Source organism: Nicrophorus vespilloides, unplaced genomic scaffold, assembly GCF_001412225.1.
Source record: "Nicrophorus vespilloides isolate i.1.1-1 unplaced genomic scaffold, Nicve_v1.0, whole genome shotgun sequence".
Classification (NCBI taxonomy): domain Eukaryota; kingdom Metazoa; phylum Arthropoda; class Insecta; order Coleoptera; family Silphidae; genus Nicrophorus; species Nicrophorus vespilloides.
In genome coordinates, this window is record NW_017096725.1 from 87,833 (window position 1) to 103,429 (window position 15,597).

General features: G+C 35.6%; 1 protein-coding gene across 3 annotated transcripts in view; it reads left to right on the forward strand.

The window, feature by feature from the left end:
- The window catches only part of LOC108557990 (serine/threonine-protein kinase Genghis Khan), a 15,912-nt gene extending 694 nt beyond the window's left edge, over positions 1-15,218 (forward strand). The window contains exons 2-27 of one of the 3 annotated variants that reach the window (XM_017914749.1): positions 3,639-3,883; positions 3,958-4,082; positions 4,283-4,414; positions 4,474-4,637; positions 4,712-5,123; positions 6,157-6,368; positions 6,431-6,693; positions 6,757-6,968; positions 7,029-7,304; positions 7,384-7,497; positions 7,872-8,021; positions 8,257-8,467; positions 8,529-8,703; positions 8,769-8,875; positions 11,047-11,264; positions 11,321-11,522; positions 11,671-11,763; positions 11,821-12,014; positions 12,076-12,355; positions 12,417-12,655; positions 12,718-12,898; positions 12,956-13,144; positions 13,204-13,498; positions 13,558-13,714; positions 14,163-14,387; positions 14,928-15,218. In XM_017914749.1, coding sequence (XP_017770238.1) covers positions 3,673-3,883; positions 3,958-4,082; positions 4,283-4,414; positions 4,474-4,637; positions 4,712-5,123; positions 6,157-6,368; positions 6,431-6,693; positions 6,757-6,968; positions 7,029-7,304; positions 7,384-7,497; positions 7,872-8,021; positions 8,257-8,467; positions 8,529-8,703; positions 8,769-8,875; positions 11,047-11,264; positions 11,321-11,522; positions 11,671-11,763; positions 11,821-12,014; positions 12,076-12,355; positions 12,417-12,655; positions 12,718-12,898; positions 12,956-13,144; positions 13,204-13,498; positions 13,558-13,714; positions 14,163-14,387; positions 14,928-15,056 — 5,166 coding nt within the window. In that variant the 5' untranslated portion in view covers positions 3,639-3,672 and the 3' untranslated portion in view covers positions 15,057-15,218. The remainder of the gene's footprint in view (positions 1-3,638; positions 3,884-3,957; positions 4,083-4,282; positions 4,415-4,473; positions 4,638-4,711; positions 5,124-6,156; positions 6,369-6,430; positions 6,694-6,756; positions 6,969-7,028; positions 7,305-7,383; positions 7,498-7,871; positions 8,022-8,256; positions 8,468-8,528; positions 8,704-8,768; positions 8,876-11,046; positions 11,265-11,320; positions 11,523-11,670; positions 11,764-11,820; positions 12,015-12,075; positions 12,356-12,416; positions 12,656-12,717; positions 12,899-12,955; positions 13,145-13,203; positions 13,499-13,557; positions 13,715-14,162; positions 14,388-14,927) is intronic. The other 2 variants (XM_017914750.1, XM_017914751.1) reach the window with 2 other exon arrangements.
- Positions 15,219-15,597: the final 379 nt, after the last annotated feature.

The window sequence follows — 15,597 nt, forward strand, 5'->3', positions numbered from 1 at the left end:
GTTCTGTGCAGAACAGTTCCATGCAAATTTGGGCCATTTCATACTCGGCCTCCTTATACACATTAATTGTGTTTCTTTTTTTTAATTCTTCACTGTGGACACTCATCATCAGTACAGAGAGAGAGATGATTCATGTGAAATTCTGCATTTGCTGTGATGCATTCCTTTTAATTATTATTCGTGGTCATTGTTTCAATTAAAATCAATGTGATACTCGGTAGGTTACATTCATTCATAATGTTCTTTCCTACAAACAACATTCATAAAAACTGTTTGTAATACCATAAAAATTATTTAATAATATACATAATTATTAAATAAATTGCACAATTATACAACAAAGCATGAAAACAGTGTGAACCAACAATTTTTCAATGTATTATGTCACAGTTGCAACAATACATTTATCATTTTAGTAAGAGATCAATCTTGATTTATTGCTGCTTCATTGATCAAAGTTTTTGGTTCTTTGTTTACTGATTGAAAGTTTAGGAAAATTCAAGATTTCATGGATTCTCTTTTGATTGATTCTCCATTAAGCTAAAGAATTTTTAAATTCACAACATCTTAGTCAAATTAACACAATTGAATCTTCATTATAGTCGTTTCTAAAGTCGTTGACTCTTCGTTAATATTTTGCTTTAAATTAACATTTCTATTGATTGAACGTTTTCTAACGACGTTTTATAGATTATTTACAAAATTAGTACAATGAATTTAATGATATGAAATAGATTACAATATATTGGTTGTAATTAGCAGAAAGAATAATTAATAGATTATAAACACATTAAGTTATTTCATTAACTATAACTCTGATCTAATATATTGATTGATGAATTGGAGATTAGATTAGAACTTTAAGAAAAGTTGAAAGTTCACATCGAGTTTTTTTTTCTCTCGCAAACAAACATAATAATTAGTTAAACATGTCTCGGAATTGATACATGAATCACTTACTTATAGATTTTTATGTTCTACTACATATGTTTATTATAACTGTGACTCAGGTCGCACACAGTTACGTGAAACAATTGAATTTCTATTGATCGACTTTCTTTTAAAAGATCTTTTTCCACCGATTGTTAACCGTGCGATTTTCTTTGCAAATTTTACAACACAATACATATAAGTTTATTTTAATTTGCGCACGATTTTAATAATCAATATGAATATTGTAACACTACATTCTCAATTTAAGGAATCAATTATACAATCCATGTTAAAGGAACAGATTCGTTCTATTTTTAAGCACGTACTAAATATTATTGAAATTCTTCGAAAACATTTTCGTGCGAATACAATAAATCAATTACGAACTAAGTTTATCACTGTTTGCATTTCATTTATCGAACATAGTAGTATTGGTAAAACGAAGAATGTAATTGTCATTGATCGATTGTTTCAGAGCAATTGTTACGTAATGCAAAGAGTAATCGTTTTTGGATTACCATTAATTCAAGTTCCTTTTTTTCGTGAGTGTCTTGATTTTTTTTATATTACATAACATTCTATTTAAGAAACGCTCATTCGAATCATTATTTTCTTTCATTACTTTAAGATTCTCTAACAATTGATAATTTTGACGCAGATTGTTGTTACATAATTGAAGTTTCGCGATTCTATTTTCAATTAAACGAAAAGACAGTGTAATCTATTTTTAATTTCAAGATTTGCTTTTTCGACTCGAGACGCGTTTGCCATAAATCAATGGATAATTTTTGGCTTGAATTAAATAACAAATTTTCGTTTTTCGAAATTACCTAATGACTTTTGGGTATATTCGAGCGCAGGATTAATGTAATAGAACGATTGTTAAATTTGCTGTTGTTGTGATTAGTGTGTACTAAAAAGTATTAATGGTTAACTTCCTATTTGAAACTTATTAAAATACATTACACTATTTGTTATTGAGCATTGAATGCATCAAACAATAAGTTGACAATAGAAAAAAAAATAAACGACTAGTCATTTCATATTCAAAATCTTTTGTAAACTCAAGGCAACATTTTCAATGTGAATTAAGATGCAATATTCATTAGAAATAATAGTATTAATTTATGAGTAGTTTCTAGTTAATTAAATTTAATGGAATTCCGAGTCGTCTTTTTCAATATTATCAATGTATTTGCTATCTATAGATTGTCGTTTATTATTACTTTTTGCTATCGTCTATAATCAATAGGAACAATGAAGTGATTTCAATGTAATTTGTGAATTGAAGTTTCTTGTGGTGTTTCAAATAATAGTTTGTTGGATAAGTTAAAAAGTGCGTTAAAACGATTGATAATTGTGTAAGTTTCATAAAATTGATGGAATTTTGTGAATGGGGGAACACGCCCTACGTTTTGGTGTTTATCCATAAAGGGAAATCCACACTCGCTCACTACTTTCGTCCATGCAACATTAACCCCCAAATTGCAGGAATAAAGCGTGGAAACCATCTGCACCGAATGAATTCGACTGTAACGCCCTTATATGACACATCCACGTAACATCGATACCGAAACTTTCATATTTCGTTAACAGAAATAATTACGCAATAACATTATTTGCATTTCCTATACATTAACTTTTAAAACATGCATTTTTTTTTGTTGCACACATTCGACATTTCGTTATTGCGTAAACTATGCTGCAGTTTAACTAAATATTAAACAGTTGTAATTATTCTTTATTTAGTAAAACAAAGTATTACTTTATTGCGCAATCAGTTTTATTAATCAAGGATTAATTGCGATTATTATTTAATATTCTTTATGTTATTTGGTGAAAACATCAGTAAACGAAATATGCAAGTGCTTAGAAAGTTTTTTTTTTCTTCTTCAACGACAAATTAATTGCATACCCAGGAAAGTAATTACATGTGTTTACACTTATTACAATAATTTTGAATATTGTTATTATTAGTTTGTTGCATAAAATATGGAGAACCTAGTTTTTGTTTATACTTTCTAATGTAAATTATTGTTGCGTCTGGTCGCGTATGTGGCGTGTTAAAACTCTGACGTTTCTTGAGGATCTTCAATCAATGGAAGAGATATATTAAATGTGTCATTTAATGTAAAAGAGTGCAACGCAATTACGCAATTGTTTAGTAATTATGTAATAATATAAAAAAATGAAGCCGTGATAAACTAACGTGAAGATATTACATGTAAACAAATGAAACGTTGAATTATCAACGGCAGGAAGGCCTCGGTCTGTAGCCGTTTTATGTGGTTAAAACGTGAAGCAATGTTGTAGATTATTATTTGTATTATTATATAACGATAATATTTAATAATAATGAACGTTTATATGCGTAATAGAATATTGAAATGTGTGAATCTTTGATTGAAATGATGATTTATTTGTGTATTGAGTATTGGCGATTGAAAGTGTGTAAACTATATAATCTAATGGAGAAAGATAATTGAATTGCGTTGCGTGTAATTATAGCAATAAGAATAATTGTTGTAATTCAATGCCAAGTTCATTAAGCTTGACTGAACGAAACTGAATCGTTTGTATTTTCATAAATATCGTTTGTTTCTCATTACATCTTTGTTTGTTCTCTTGATTATTGTGTATTATTAGTGTGAGCCCATTGCAGAGACAATTTAGTAATTTGCGTGATGTTTGTTTGTTTGTTGCAGGCCCTTTCACATATTAATGTGACCAGTTGTAAGGATGAGTGATGTGCAGGCTGGTGGTGGAGCCATGCCAGAGATACCTGGTGAGAGACGGTTACGGCAACTGGAGTCGCTATTCCTTAGCGGTCCAGTGCAGACGCAGACTATTAGCATAGAGACGCTAATAGATGTGCTTCTCATACTCTTCGACGAGTGCTGCAACTCGAGTTTACGTCGCGAGAAGACCGTCTCTGCGTTCATCGAGTTCGGTGAGATAAACAAAAATCGCATATTAAACAATTACGAAATTCTTTGGCTAAATCAATAATGTTCATGTTTACAGTCAAACCCATAGCTTCGAACATCAAGTCGCTGAGATTGTCCCGAGATGACTTCGAAATCATCAAAGTTATCGGACGAGGGGCGTTCGGCGAAGTCTGCGTCGTTAAGATGCGAGGCTCCGATAAGGTAATACGAAATATTTCAGTTTGCACATTATATAAAGTAAACATTAATCATTGCGTAAATATTTAGGTGATTCTCAGTAGAATTGGGCATGCCTTACATTATGAATCTTAATGGCATTATCTATGATTTACGCGTTACCAACTATTCTGTTCTCTCATATTGATCTAAATATATTCATTCTTATCTATTACGTTTTGCAGGTCTTTGCGATGAAACTGTTGAATAAATGGGAAATGTTGAAAAGGGCAGAGACCGCCTGTTTCCAGGAGGAACGAGATGTGCTCGTTTACGGAGACAGGCGGTGGATTACGCATCTTCATTATGCTTTTCAAGTGAGTGCACGAGTTTCACAATTGCCTTTGTGCAGATTCCAACAGTTTGTTTGTTTCAGGATGAATCAAATTTATATCTTGTTATGGATTATTATTGCGGTGGTGACTTGTTGACGTTGATAACTAAATTTGAGGACCGTCTTCCAGAGGATATGGCAAGATTTTATATAGCTGAGATGGTGCTTGCTATAGACTCCATTCACAAATTACGATACGTCCATCGGTATGTTGCGTTTATTATTTAATGACGGCAATTATTTCATGGTTTTTCTTGTTGTTTTTTTTTCTAAATTTCAGAGACATCAAACCAGATAATGTTTTGTTGGATGCCAACGGACATATAAGATTGGCAGATTTTGGTAGTTGTTTGAAGTTGAACGAGGATGGAACCGTCCAATCGAATGTTGCCGTCGGTACGCCCGATTACATTTCGCCGGAGATCCTGAGGGCCATGGAGGATGGTCAGGGACGGTACGGGCCGGAATGCGATTGGTGGTCGTTGGGTGTCTGCATGTACGAGATGCTCTTCGGAGAGACGCCCTTTTACGCGGAGAGTCTCGTCGAAACGTACGGGAAAATCATGAACCACAAGAACTGCTTCGATTTCCCGACGGACGTCGAGGTGTCCGAGCACGCCAAGGATTTGATAAGACAATTGATTTGCAGTCAAGATTTTCGATTAGGGCAGAACGGGATACAGGATTTCAAGGTAATTAATCATTGAACTGAAATACTATTAGTTACACCATAAAAAGAGAATTATAATTGTGTATCGTGACTTCCCGTTTCGTCGCCTTGAGAGTCTGTTTCAATATGGTCTATGTTCGTCATATTGAAAACTGATCGCTTCCTGTTGTCATGGAAGGCACATGTTTCACGAAAATCCGGTTAGCTGAGAAGCGGACTTTATCTAGAAGTTTTCCAGTTCACTCGACTGCATCAATTTTAAATTAAATATGTACATCTGGTACACATTTAAAAAAAAAATAAATTTCTACATGACAATTTATAATTTGAGAAATGTCGACATCGAATAATTTGAACATTTGTAATCAGCCAATGTATTATTATTGAATCATAACTTTTAGCTGATAGATACTTATTACATAATAAATTACAGATATTCTTAAATGAATGCATTAAAATGAAGCATTCAATCTTTTATGAAGATAATGTAAAAGATAACGAAAATATTAAATGATTATAGCAGTTTCTTCGGGATACATACAATGCGTTTTCAACTGAAACGATTTCATTCACAAAAGACGGTATCAGCTATAGAATGCATTTATGCGTAAAGCGAACGTAATATTACAATAGACGACATATCTGGGTTAATAGTTCCAGCTTTCATGATATAGCTGACGAGGTGCAATATCGAGGAGTGTATTCGTTATTCTGGCGTGGGTGAATAAACTGTACCATATTCCATATACAGGAGATAGGAGGAGGCACTAATTAAGTTTTGTATTTAATTAGTTTTAGCGACTCCTCTAATGACACTTCCGTGTTAATGCTTCCATGCCGACATGCGATTATGGGAGATATGATTATCATCGTTAATAAACTAGTACTTGAATGACAAAATCTTAGTTATATCATAAATCTAGTTAATGTTCGTGCTTTATTTATTTTGATTATATACACTACAGATTTTGAAGGATAATAAAATAAAATTTATAATAGATAAGAATATTTGTATTGAGAAATGGTAAAAAATAATTGATTTATGTTTGTTACAGACACACCCTTGGTTTGAAAATGTTGACTGGGAAGGTATTAGGGATAGCAATGCTCCCTATATTCCTGAAGTTTCTAGTCCCACAGACACCTCCAATTTTGACGTCGACGACGCCGATATTCGGACGTCCGATGCGGTGCCACCAACCTCTGCGAATTCTGCATTTACAGGTCTCCACTTACCATTTGTCGGTTTCACATTTACGCAGGGCAGGTAAATAGATTTGAAAGATTTACCTTACTGGACCGATTCTAATGGATGCTCAATGATTTCAGTTGCATTTCGGATTTAGGAACGTTATCCATTGGGAATACGACTAACATAGTGGACGCGCATAACAAGAAGAATCACGGTGACATCATGCTCGTTACGTGCGAGGTGGAGAAACGTCTGTCTCCGGACGGCACCCGAAAGCTGCAAGACGAAATCAACGTGTTGACGAAACGAAACTGCGAACTCGAGTCTCAGTTGCTGATTTACGAGAATGCTGGGAATCAATCGAAGGACGGCAACAACGAGCAGATCGACACGGTCGACAGTAAGTATTATCATTATAAACACCACGCAAGGTTGATTTTAACGTATTCGTTTTTTGTTAAAGCTAAAATGAAGGAGATGGAGAAGCTGGTGAAGATGAAGCAGGAGAAGGAGGAGCTTCTTAAAGACAAACAGGATTTGTTGGAGAAGCTGAAGCTGCAGGATAAGGAGCTAAAGGATGCGCTGGCGCAACGGAAACTCGCGATGGCTGAGTACACGGAGGTTTCTGACAAGCTCTCGGATCTTCGTCAGCAGAAGCAAAAATTATCGAGACAGGTAATGCCAATTGAACTTTTATTATGTTCGTTTCTTGCAATATTTTGTTTCGTGTATAAGGTTAGGGATAAGGAGGAGGAGTTGGAGACGGTCATGCAGAAGGTGGATTCTCTGCGGCACGATATTAGGAAAGCGGAGAAGTTGCGACGTGAGTTGGAGTCGCGGGCGGAGGATGCGATTGCCGAAGCCGGGAAGGAGCGCAAATTGAGGGAACGATCCGAGGAGTATTGTAGGCAAATGCAAGCAGAGTCTGACCGTCTTCGGGTGCGAAACGAATTGGCCCCGAGAGATCAGCAAGATAATCATAGGCTCAAAGCGGAACTGGAAAAGCTCGAGGTAAATTAAATTTGTTTTTTTTTAATATTTTCTTCGCTGTTTTTTTCTAAGGTTTTTTTTGTTGTTGTTTCACTCGCAGGTCCAGTATAATGAAAGTCTGACGCAACAGCAAACGAGATACAATTTAGAGATTTCATCGCTTAGGGAACAATTGCATGACGCTGAAACTCATCGGGATCTCCTCGAACGTGAGGTATGTACAATTTGAATATTTATAATGAAACAACAATGACGTTTTTAATTATGGTACATTGATATTATCTATTTTTATTATAATGTTATTAAACTGAAATGTCAAATTGTTGCACAATTTAGGTAATTGGAAGTAATTGTTAAAAGTATTTTGAATGCATAACTTTCCTTATCTTTTCTTTAAACAAGACAAAGTATTTTCTAATCTTAATGTTCTTATCAAATATTGCCAATAAGAACTTCTTTAATGTCTTTCCTTCGGACTAATTTTCAGACTGTATTCTTATCAAATTTTATTACTGATATGTAACGTATATGTAAAAGTATATGATGGGTGAGCGGATTTTTATTTTGTTCTTTGCTATTGAAACGTAGGTGCAACAGATGAAAGAAAAACAAGAGAAAGCTATATTGGAAGCATCGGTAGACACTGAACAGACAATCGCCGAGTTAAATCACAGACACGATAGGGAAAAAAATATTTTAGTTGAGGACAACACAGAGTTGCAAACGAAAGTCGAGTTTGTAAGTTGAAACATTTAAAGAAAAACATTAAAAAAAATGGACTAACTGGACTAATTCGTAATTTTAAACATCTATTAACTATATCGTTTGATTTACATTGACCGCTAATCACTCTAATTATTCGCCACTCATACGATTATCTGCTTAAAGGAGGTGATGGGTTCAAATATTATAATGGATATGATTTATTCATCGAATGTTGGATTTAATAGTGGCTCCGTTTTCATTATTATAGTTGACAGAATCAATGGGCCGGATACAATCGGAGCGGGCCACGCTGGAGGCGGAATATGAACAGTTGCGAAGTAAACAAGATAGCTTAGGTCAATGGGAAACTCAATTATCAGAGATAATTCAGTGGGTCAGTGACGAGAAAGATGCGCGGTCGTATTTGCAGGCCCTTGCCACCAAGATGACCGAGGAGTTGGAGTATTTGAAGCATTCAGGTAAAACAATCGGTAAAAATAGTGGATGAACGTGTTGTAATGTAATCTTGTGATCGAACAGGAGTATCGAACACCGTCGGCGCTATCGACAAGAACTGGAGGAACAGGAGGTCACAGAAGCTGGATAAGATGGAGCTGCTGAATCTGCAAAGCTCGCTGCAGTCGGAGATCCAAGCCAAGCAAAATATAAGCGAGGATCTGAGTAAAACGCGCGCCGAATTGTTGGCCGTACAAAAGTAAGAGCAATTATAAACTAAAAATTAAATGCAACATGTTTAATTCTATTGCTTGCTTTTGTTAGGGAACTGCGGGACGTTAAAAAGAAGAACGACATGTTGGCTATGGAGAACAAGAGTAAGGAGAAGCAGATGAAGGACCTGCAGCATCGACTCGATACCGGCGAAGGATGTAAGTACCGTTCAATTTACGAATTTCTATTAGTATCGTCTTGAATTAATTAATCTCTATCAAATCCGTATTTCGAAATTCTTCTGCTCAATAGTTTATCCTTTCTTTCACTATTTTTAAAATTATTATTATCATTTTATTATTTAAATTAAACGAGTAATTTTTGAGACCTAACGCAGATGGATTTAATGTAATCTCTATATTAGCACTCCTAAGTAGTTAAGGTAGGCATTATTGGTAACAGTGCTTTATATTATGTGTGTTCAGTGGGTTGGTGGTTGAGGCAGCTGCCCCTTGTCATCGGCATCACATCCTGCTTCTGGGGAATCCTTTTACTGTTTCTACGTTTGTACGGTTGATACACACCATACATATTATGCAAATGAGAAAGAATGAAAAGAGAGTGTGCGAGAGAGAAAAGCGAACGAAAAAAAAAAGTTACACACACTAAGTGGAAAGAGTGCGAGAGTGGGAAAAAGGAAAGAAAGAATATGGGGTGATTAATTATATTCGATTTTTAATTTACTTTAAACAAAAAAAAAACTAATTATTGCAGATTGTGTTTACGGAAATTGTTTTGTACAGTGTGTAAATACGAACTTGTTATTATTTTTTATTTATTGAGTAAAACCTTATTGATGATAGTCTACGGAGACGTACGTTTTTATTCCTATACAATTGCATCGCGAATCTAACTTGCCACCATAATTGCTCACATAAATGGATGATGATGATACAAATTCTGTGATACAACTCATCTCATTTTTGGTTTAGAATTCATGCAATTTGTTCACTGTTTATTTTATTTTTTTTTGTTTTTGTTTGGTTCGACTATTGTTACTCAGCTGTTAATAGATTAATAAATTTGTATTTCTTATTTTGATGCATTTTGTTAAGCGGAATTCGATAAATTCTAGTCACAATACTATTCTATTTTTATTATTCCGCTGAAAAAAAATTATTGGTAATTCGTTATTAATAATTTGCTAATCACTTGCAACTACTAAAAAAAGGTACACTATTTTGAATTGTTAATTGAATTGTTAGGAAAACATTTATAATTATATTCTCAATAAATAATAAAAGCATTTGTTATTTAATTCATTGATTTAGAAGGCTGTTTATTGTTGGAAATTCGTGTGTTCAGTTTTAGACATTCAGTGTGTCTTACCTTATTAATTATTAAATGTAGTGTGGCTATGCGACCAACCTTTCGCCTTCCAGTACGTTTTATAGTATACAGTTGTATGTCTTTGCAATAAGTTATTAGTAAAGGAGACAATATTAAAATTTGAGTTATTTAAGTATTTAGAGTTTATTGGTTAATGGATTAGCTTAGTGAACTAATTGAAAATACTTTATATAAATCAAAGTTTTTTAAATGGACGTCGATTCTAGATAATCCAGGGATTCGTTACTCATTTATAGTTCAAGCTCATTACCTATTTCATCCAAATCAATTAATAGTTGTAATCAGTTTTGTTTTTCCTCTTATTTTTTTTTTAAGACAAATAACTTTATTTACTTAGATCACCCCGTGCATTTGCATATTAGTCAAATAGTGTATATGAAATATATGTATATTAGTGTGTAATTAGTGTGAAAAAAAACTTCCGTACACTGTTACATGCAGCAAGCGTGGGAATTTCTTCATTTCTTCGGCGTCACATAAAGGGTTCGTTTTTACTGTATTTTCTTAAAAAAAAACCTGATAAAATGTCATCAGCTAGAGCCTGAAAATATTTACCACTAAGCTTTATTCAGTGTCTTTATTTTACCTTTTCTTTTGGTTTGTTTGTGAATTTTGTTCTTTATTTAAAAAAAAAATGAATCGGCTTGGAGTGCTAATATTATTTTTTAAAAATTTTGTTTATACATATTTATACGATCCTTTCATGAGCTGCTAATAGTTTTCTCCTTTTTTTGTTGATGTTGTTGTTGTTTTCTTAATCGTTTTGTATACAATTTTTTTGTTGGAGTTTGTTTTTAATACTATTTTGGGTTACTAAATGTTTTGGTGGTGTTCTTTTCATTGGTAGCAAATATATTCTGATAACTGTTGTAACTGTAACTACACAGATTATGTTATGGGAATGTGATTGTCATGTATATATTTGGTATCGATTTTCGGATGGTTGTATTACATCATTTCCCGTATTTTCTGGATGCAGTTCTCGAGAGACCTTCATCGCAGATGAGCTACTTGGATCACTTCCTGAAGGAGTCCAACACCAATCAGCAGCACGGGCACCAGATTCAGTACGACACTGGATCCTTGTCGCAGGTGCTGTTTCCGGGAACGTCCATCGAATCCGAAGACGGCGACATCGAGGATAACAGAGCTCTTAGTATAAACTCATCGAAAAGCAATTTATCCGAACTGAGCGTGGTAAGTCATTAATTGACTATGGATCATTATGAAATACTCACTTTTGTGAATTTTAGCATGAGCAGCCTTCGCCCATGAAGCATAAATCTCATCAGTTTTTGGTGCGGACGTTCGTGAGCCCGACGAAATGCAGTCACTGCACTTCGCTCATGGTTGGTTTGATGCGCCAAGGAATGGTTTGCGAAATTTGCGGGTTTACATGTCACACGGCTTGCTGTCCGCACGTTCCAAGCGTATGTCCAGTTCCGCCAGATCAAAGTAAGTTATTCCATATCCTTGTGCCTTGTGCGAATAATAAGTAATACTTCTTCTGCTCGTCTTTCATTCAAATTTCTATTGTACGTAAATTATACGTTGAGAATGTTGCTTTAATTATTTAAATACATGTGTTTATTTTTCTGTGCAGCTAAGAGGCCTTTAGGTATAGATCCAACGCGTGGCATTGGAACAGCCTACGAAGGTTACGTCAAGGTACCAAAAACTGGAGGCGTTAAGAAAGGTAAATTATACTTGGCTCAAAGAAGTATTTTAACTTATGTATCAACCGGATTTTTAGGTTGGTTGAGGCAATTTGTCGTCGTCTGCGACTTCAAACTATTCCTGTACGATATTTCGGCCGATAGAAATGCTCTGCCAAGCGTGCACGTGGCGCAGGTGCTGGATATGCGAGATCCGCAATTTAGCGTTAGCAGCGTTAAAGAATCGGATGTTATACACGCCAACAAGAAGGACGTGCCGTGCATATTTAGAGTAAGAATGATTTAATGAGCAAATATTGATTGTTGTTAAACCTCTTGCGTTTTGTTTTTAGATCACCACTTCGCTAATGGAGCCGCCTGGTTTGAGGAATTCAATGTTGATGCTGGCGGATTCCGAGGGGGAAAAGAACAAGTGGGTTGTGGCTCTCTCAGAATTGCATCGAATCATGAAGAGGAATAATTTACCGAATACTACCGTACTGGTAGCTCGTGAATTAGTCGATAACTCTCTGACGTTGTTGAGGAATACGTTGAGCGGCACTGTCATCGATCCGGATAGGATAGCTTTGGGCACTGAGGATGGACTGTATTGCGTAGATTTAGATACAACAGGTATTAACAATTCGATATGAAACTTGTTTGATTGATGTTAATTGATGTTTTATTTTCTCAGAAATTGCTAAAGTGGGAGATGGTAAAAAGATTTACCAGTTGGAATATATTCCACAGGAACACCTTCTTGTAGTGATTAGCGGCAAGCAAAGACATGTAAGATTAGTGCCTATAAGGGCTTTGGACGGCGATGAGACCGAGTGGATCAAGGTGGCGGAAAGCAAGGGATGCACCATTTTTACTGTAGGAGCACTCACGAGCTTACCCACTTATGGTATCTGCGTAGCCGTCAAGAAACAAGTTAGTGTTAATTGTGTTTGTTCATTTTTTCACTTTACATTCACGTTGTTTTTGTTTTTCAGCAATACACATCAATTATTATTTACGAGATAAACAGAACGAGAATTAGACACAATCGTAAACGAGAGCTAGTACTTCCAGCCTGTGTTCAATCCATGCAGATCCTTTCTGATGGAAGACTGTGCGTAGGCTCACCATCCACATTCACCATTTACAATTTACAGACTGATTATCCACCAATATGTGAGTAAACGTTAGGAGTTTAGATCTTCAAAGTTTTACATAATATTTCTGTTGCAGCTTTACTTCACCCCGAGAATCCTTTACACGCGACGCTCTCGATGAGTTCCGTCGACGCTTTAAAAGTTATCGAACTGCCACGTCACGAATTTTTACTAGTTTTTGGATCACTCGCTGCCTACGTGGACCAACACGGTAGGAAGTCCAGGGAGCGAGAGATGATGTATCCAGCAGTACCAACAAGTATAGGTAATTTCAATTAACACCTCTGTGAATAATAGATATTTCTAATACAACAATATTTTCAGGTTACCGGGATGGTCATCTCATAATATACAGCGAAACCCATATGGATATATTTAATTGTAGCAGCGGTGAATGGGTGCAGACTTTGAATGTGAAACGTTCTCGTCCGCTCAACGACACCGGTAGTTTGTCCGTGTGTGTTCTCAACGATCTCGTGCACATGCTTTATCTGTCCAACATCCATCAGCACGAGGTCCTGAATCTGGACAACATCGTGCCGATCGACAGGGAGGGAAGAATTCTCCAGAGGACGCGTCGGAAGTTTTCGCTGCGGGAGGGAAACAAGTCTCAGAAATTGTAATATCAAAAGATATTGTGAAAAGGCAGTGTGTACTTACGTTTATTTGCATTTGCAGGAACGTTGATAGACGGTCAAAGTTGATATCGGGGCCTACGAACTTCAATCATATATCCCACATGGGACCTGGCCAAGGCATCGAACGACAAAGATTGATTGATCTGACGGTGGCTGCAGGCATGGCCGCTGGAGAAGCTCCACACGTTCAACCTAGAGTAAGTACTGCTGATGTTGCTATGATCTTACATCACATTTCATCTGCATATAGAAAATTCAAATTGACCAAATTTAAACAAATCACTTTTAACTCATTTCATTATATTTTCACTTGAAAATTTATTTTATTTTACAAGCGTTTTACACGTCTTTCAAGATCGTCATCTAAAGGATATTATACACATGTAATTACGTATAGAACAGCTTTTTTAATTTTGAAAAGCTTATAAATCTACGGACGCTAGTTTAGCATTCAATTGAATTAACCCATTAGGATTTTTTTTCATTTATTTTCACTTCGATTGACATTTTTCTTGATAAGTATGTTGAAAAATTGTTAACTTTTGGTTTATTTAATAAAATTTGTATGTTTGCTTCTGTATGGCAGTTAGAATTACGGTGTTTTTGATGGTAGTAAAAGATTATTAATAAATTTGAAATTTTCAGTCTTCGAAATCAACGTTACCACCGAAGCATGGCGAGAGGAGGCGTCCGGAAATCTCCAATCCGACGCCGATACGAACAGCTTTCCCCGCCTACAACGGCGCTCGAAGGGCGGCGCCCCCCCGACCCCGTGAACTTCCGCCGGCTTTGCCCCGCCCATCGGACACGTCACCGTCCCCGGATCCAGCGAGCCTCGGCAGCATGTCATCCCTACACGACATCATTAAAGTAAGTAATCCAACCGTCAACGCAAATATTCCTCAAAATATATTCGGAAAGAGAGAAACCGCCCGTGATGATGACCTTCTATGATTGCGAACGAATCAGCACGACTCGCCTAACTAATCAACGCTATCGTAATCTTGGTGCTCGGTGTCTAAAATCCTACCACCGTAAAACCGATAGTACACGATGCGCACGTCGAGTCGGGCCCCGTCCGATTCCGTCGCTCCACCCACGAATACGCGAATCGTGCGAAGCCTCTCACCGATTCGCTGATTTCCAGAAAGGTGGGTGGACCAGTAATTGAAACGACCATATATACAAGGAATGTTGATAGTTGTTACATAACTATTAACATGTGTTTATATATAAACCGCGTCCGTTTCATTACATTCCTCAACGTTGATCAATTAGTAGGACAGCTGTTCGTTCACGTGAATACACTTTAGTAATCTGAGGCTTGTTTTTTTTCTTGCAACGAATCGAATCGTTTAGCGCTAATACATTGGCAAGTCGTTAGGACGATTGCATTAATCGTTTAAAAAGTTCGAATTTCAGGGATCCGAGCGCAACAGCAGTCCCAGACACTCCATAGCTAGCAATAACAGCTCTAACCTGTCTACACCGCCGTCGCCGCACGCCGAACACCATCACAGTTCGAGTTACGATAGTTAAATATCTTTAGTATTCACTATATGCGTAGTATTAAAAAAAAACGACATTTTTTTTTTGCAATATATCCGATATATCAATGTAAACGAGAACTCGACGACAGCAACAATAACAAACAACAACAACAACATTATCACCTACACGTCTTATTTTATTATTATGTTATTGCTATTATAATTATTATTATTAAGGATAATTTGATTTTAGTTACCTCAATTTATAATCACAGTTGAATAACATATAAAAAAAAGATATATATATATATAGATATATTTTGTATTCATTATATATATAGTTTTTACGACGGCTTCTGTACTTATTTGTATATTCAGATTTGATTTCTTTTTATATTATTATTATTACTATTGATTATTGCCCTATGGAATGAACAAATTAGTCATTTTATTTATTATCTTTTATTTTTTATTGTATGAAAGAGAAAGAGAGAGAGACAGACGGACGAAGGGAGGTAAACAAACAAAAAAGAAATAACGATGTTTCATCCATCAACATCAAGGGAATATTGCAATTTTCTGGAAAAAAA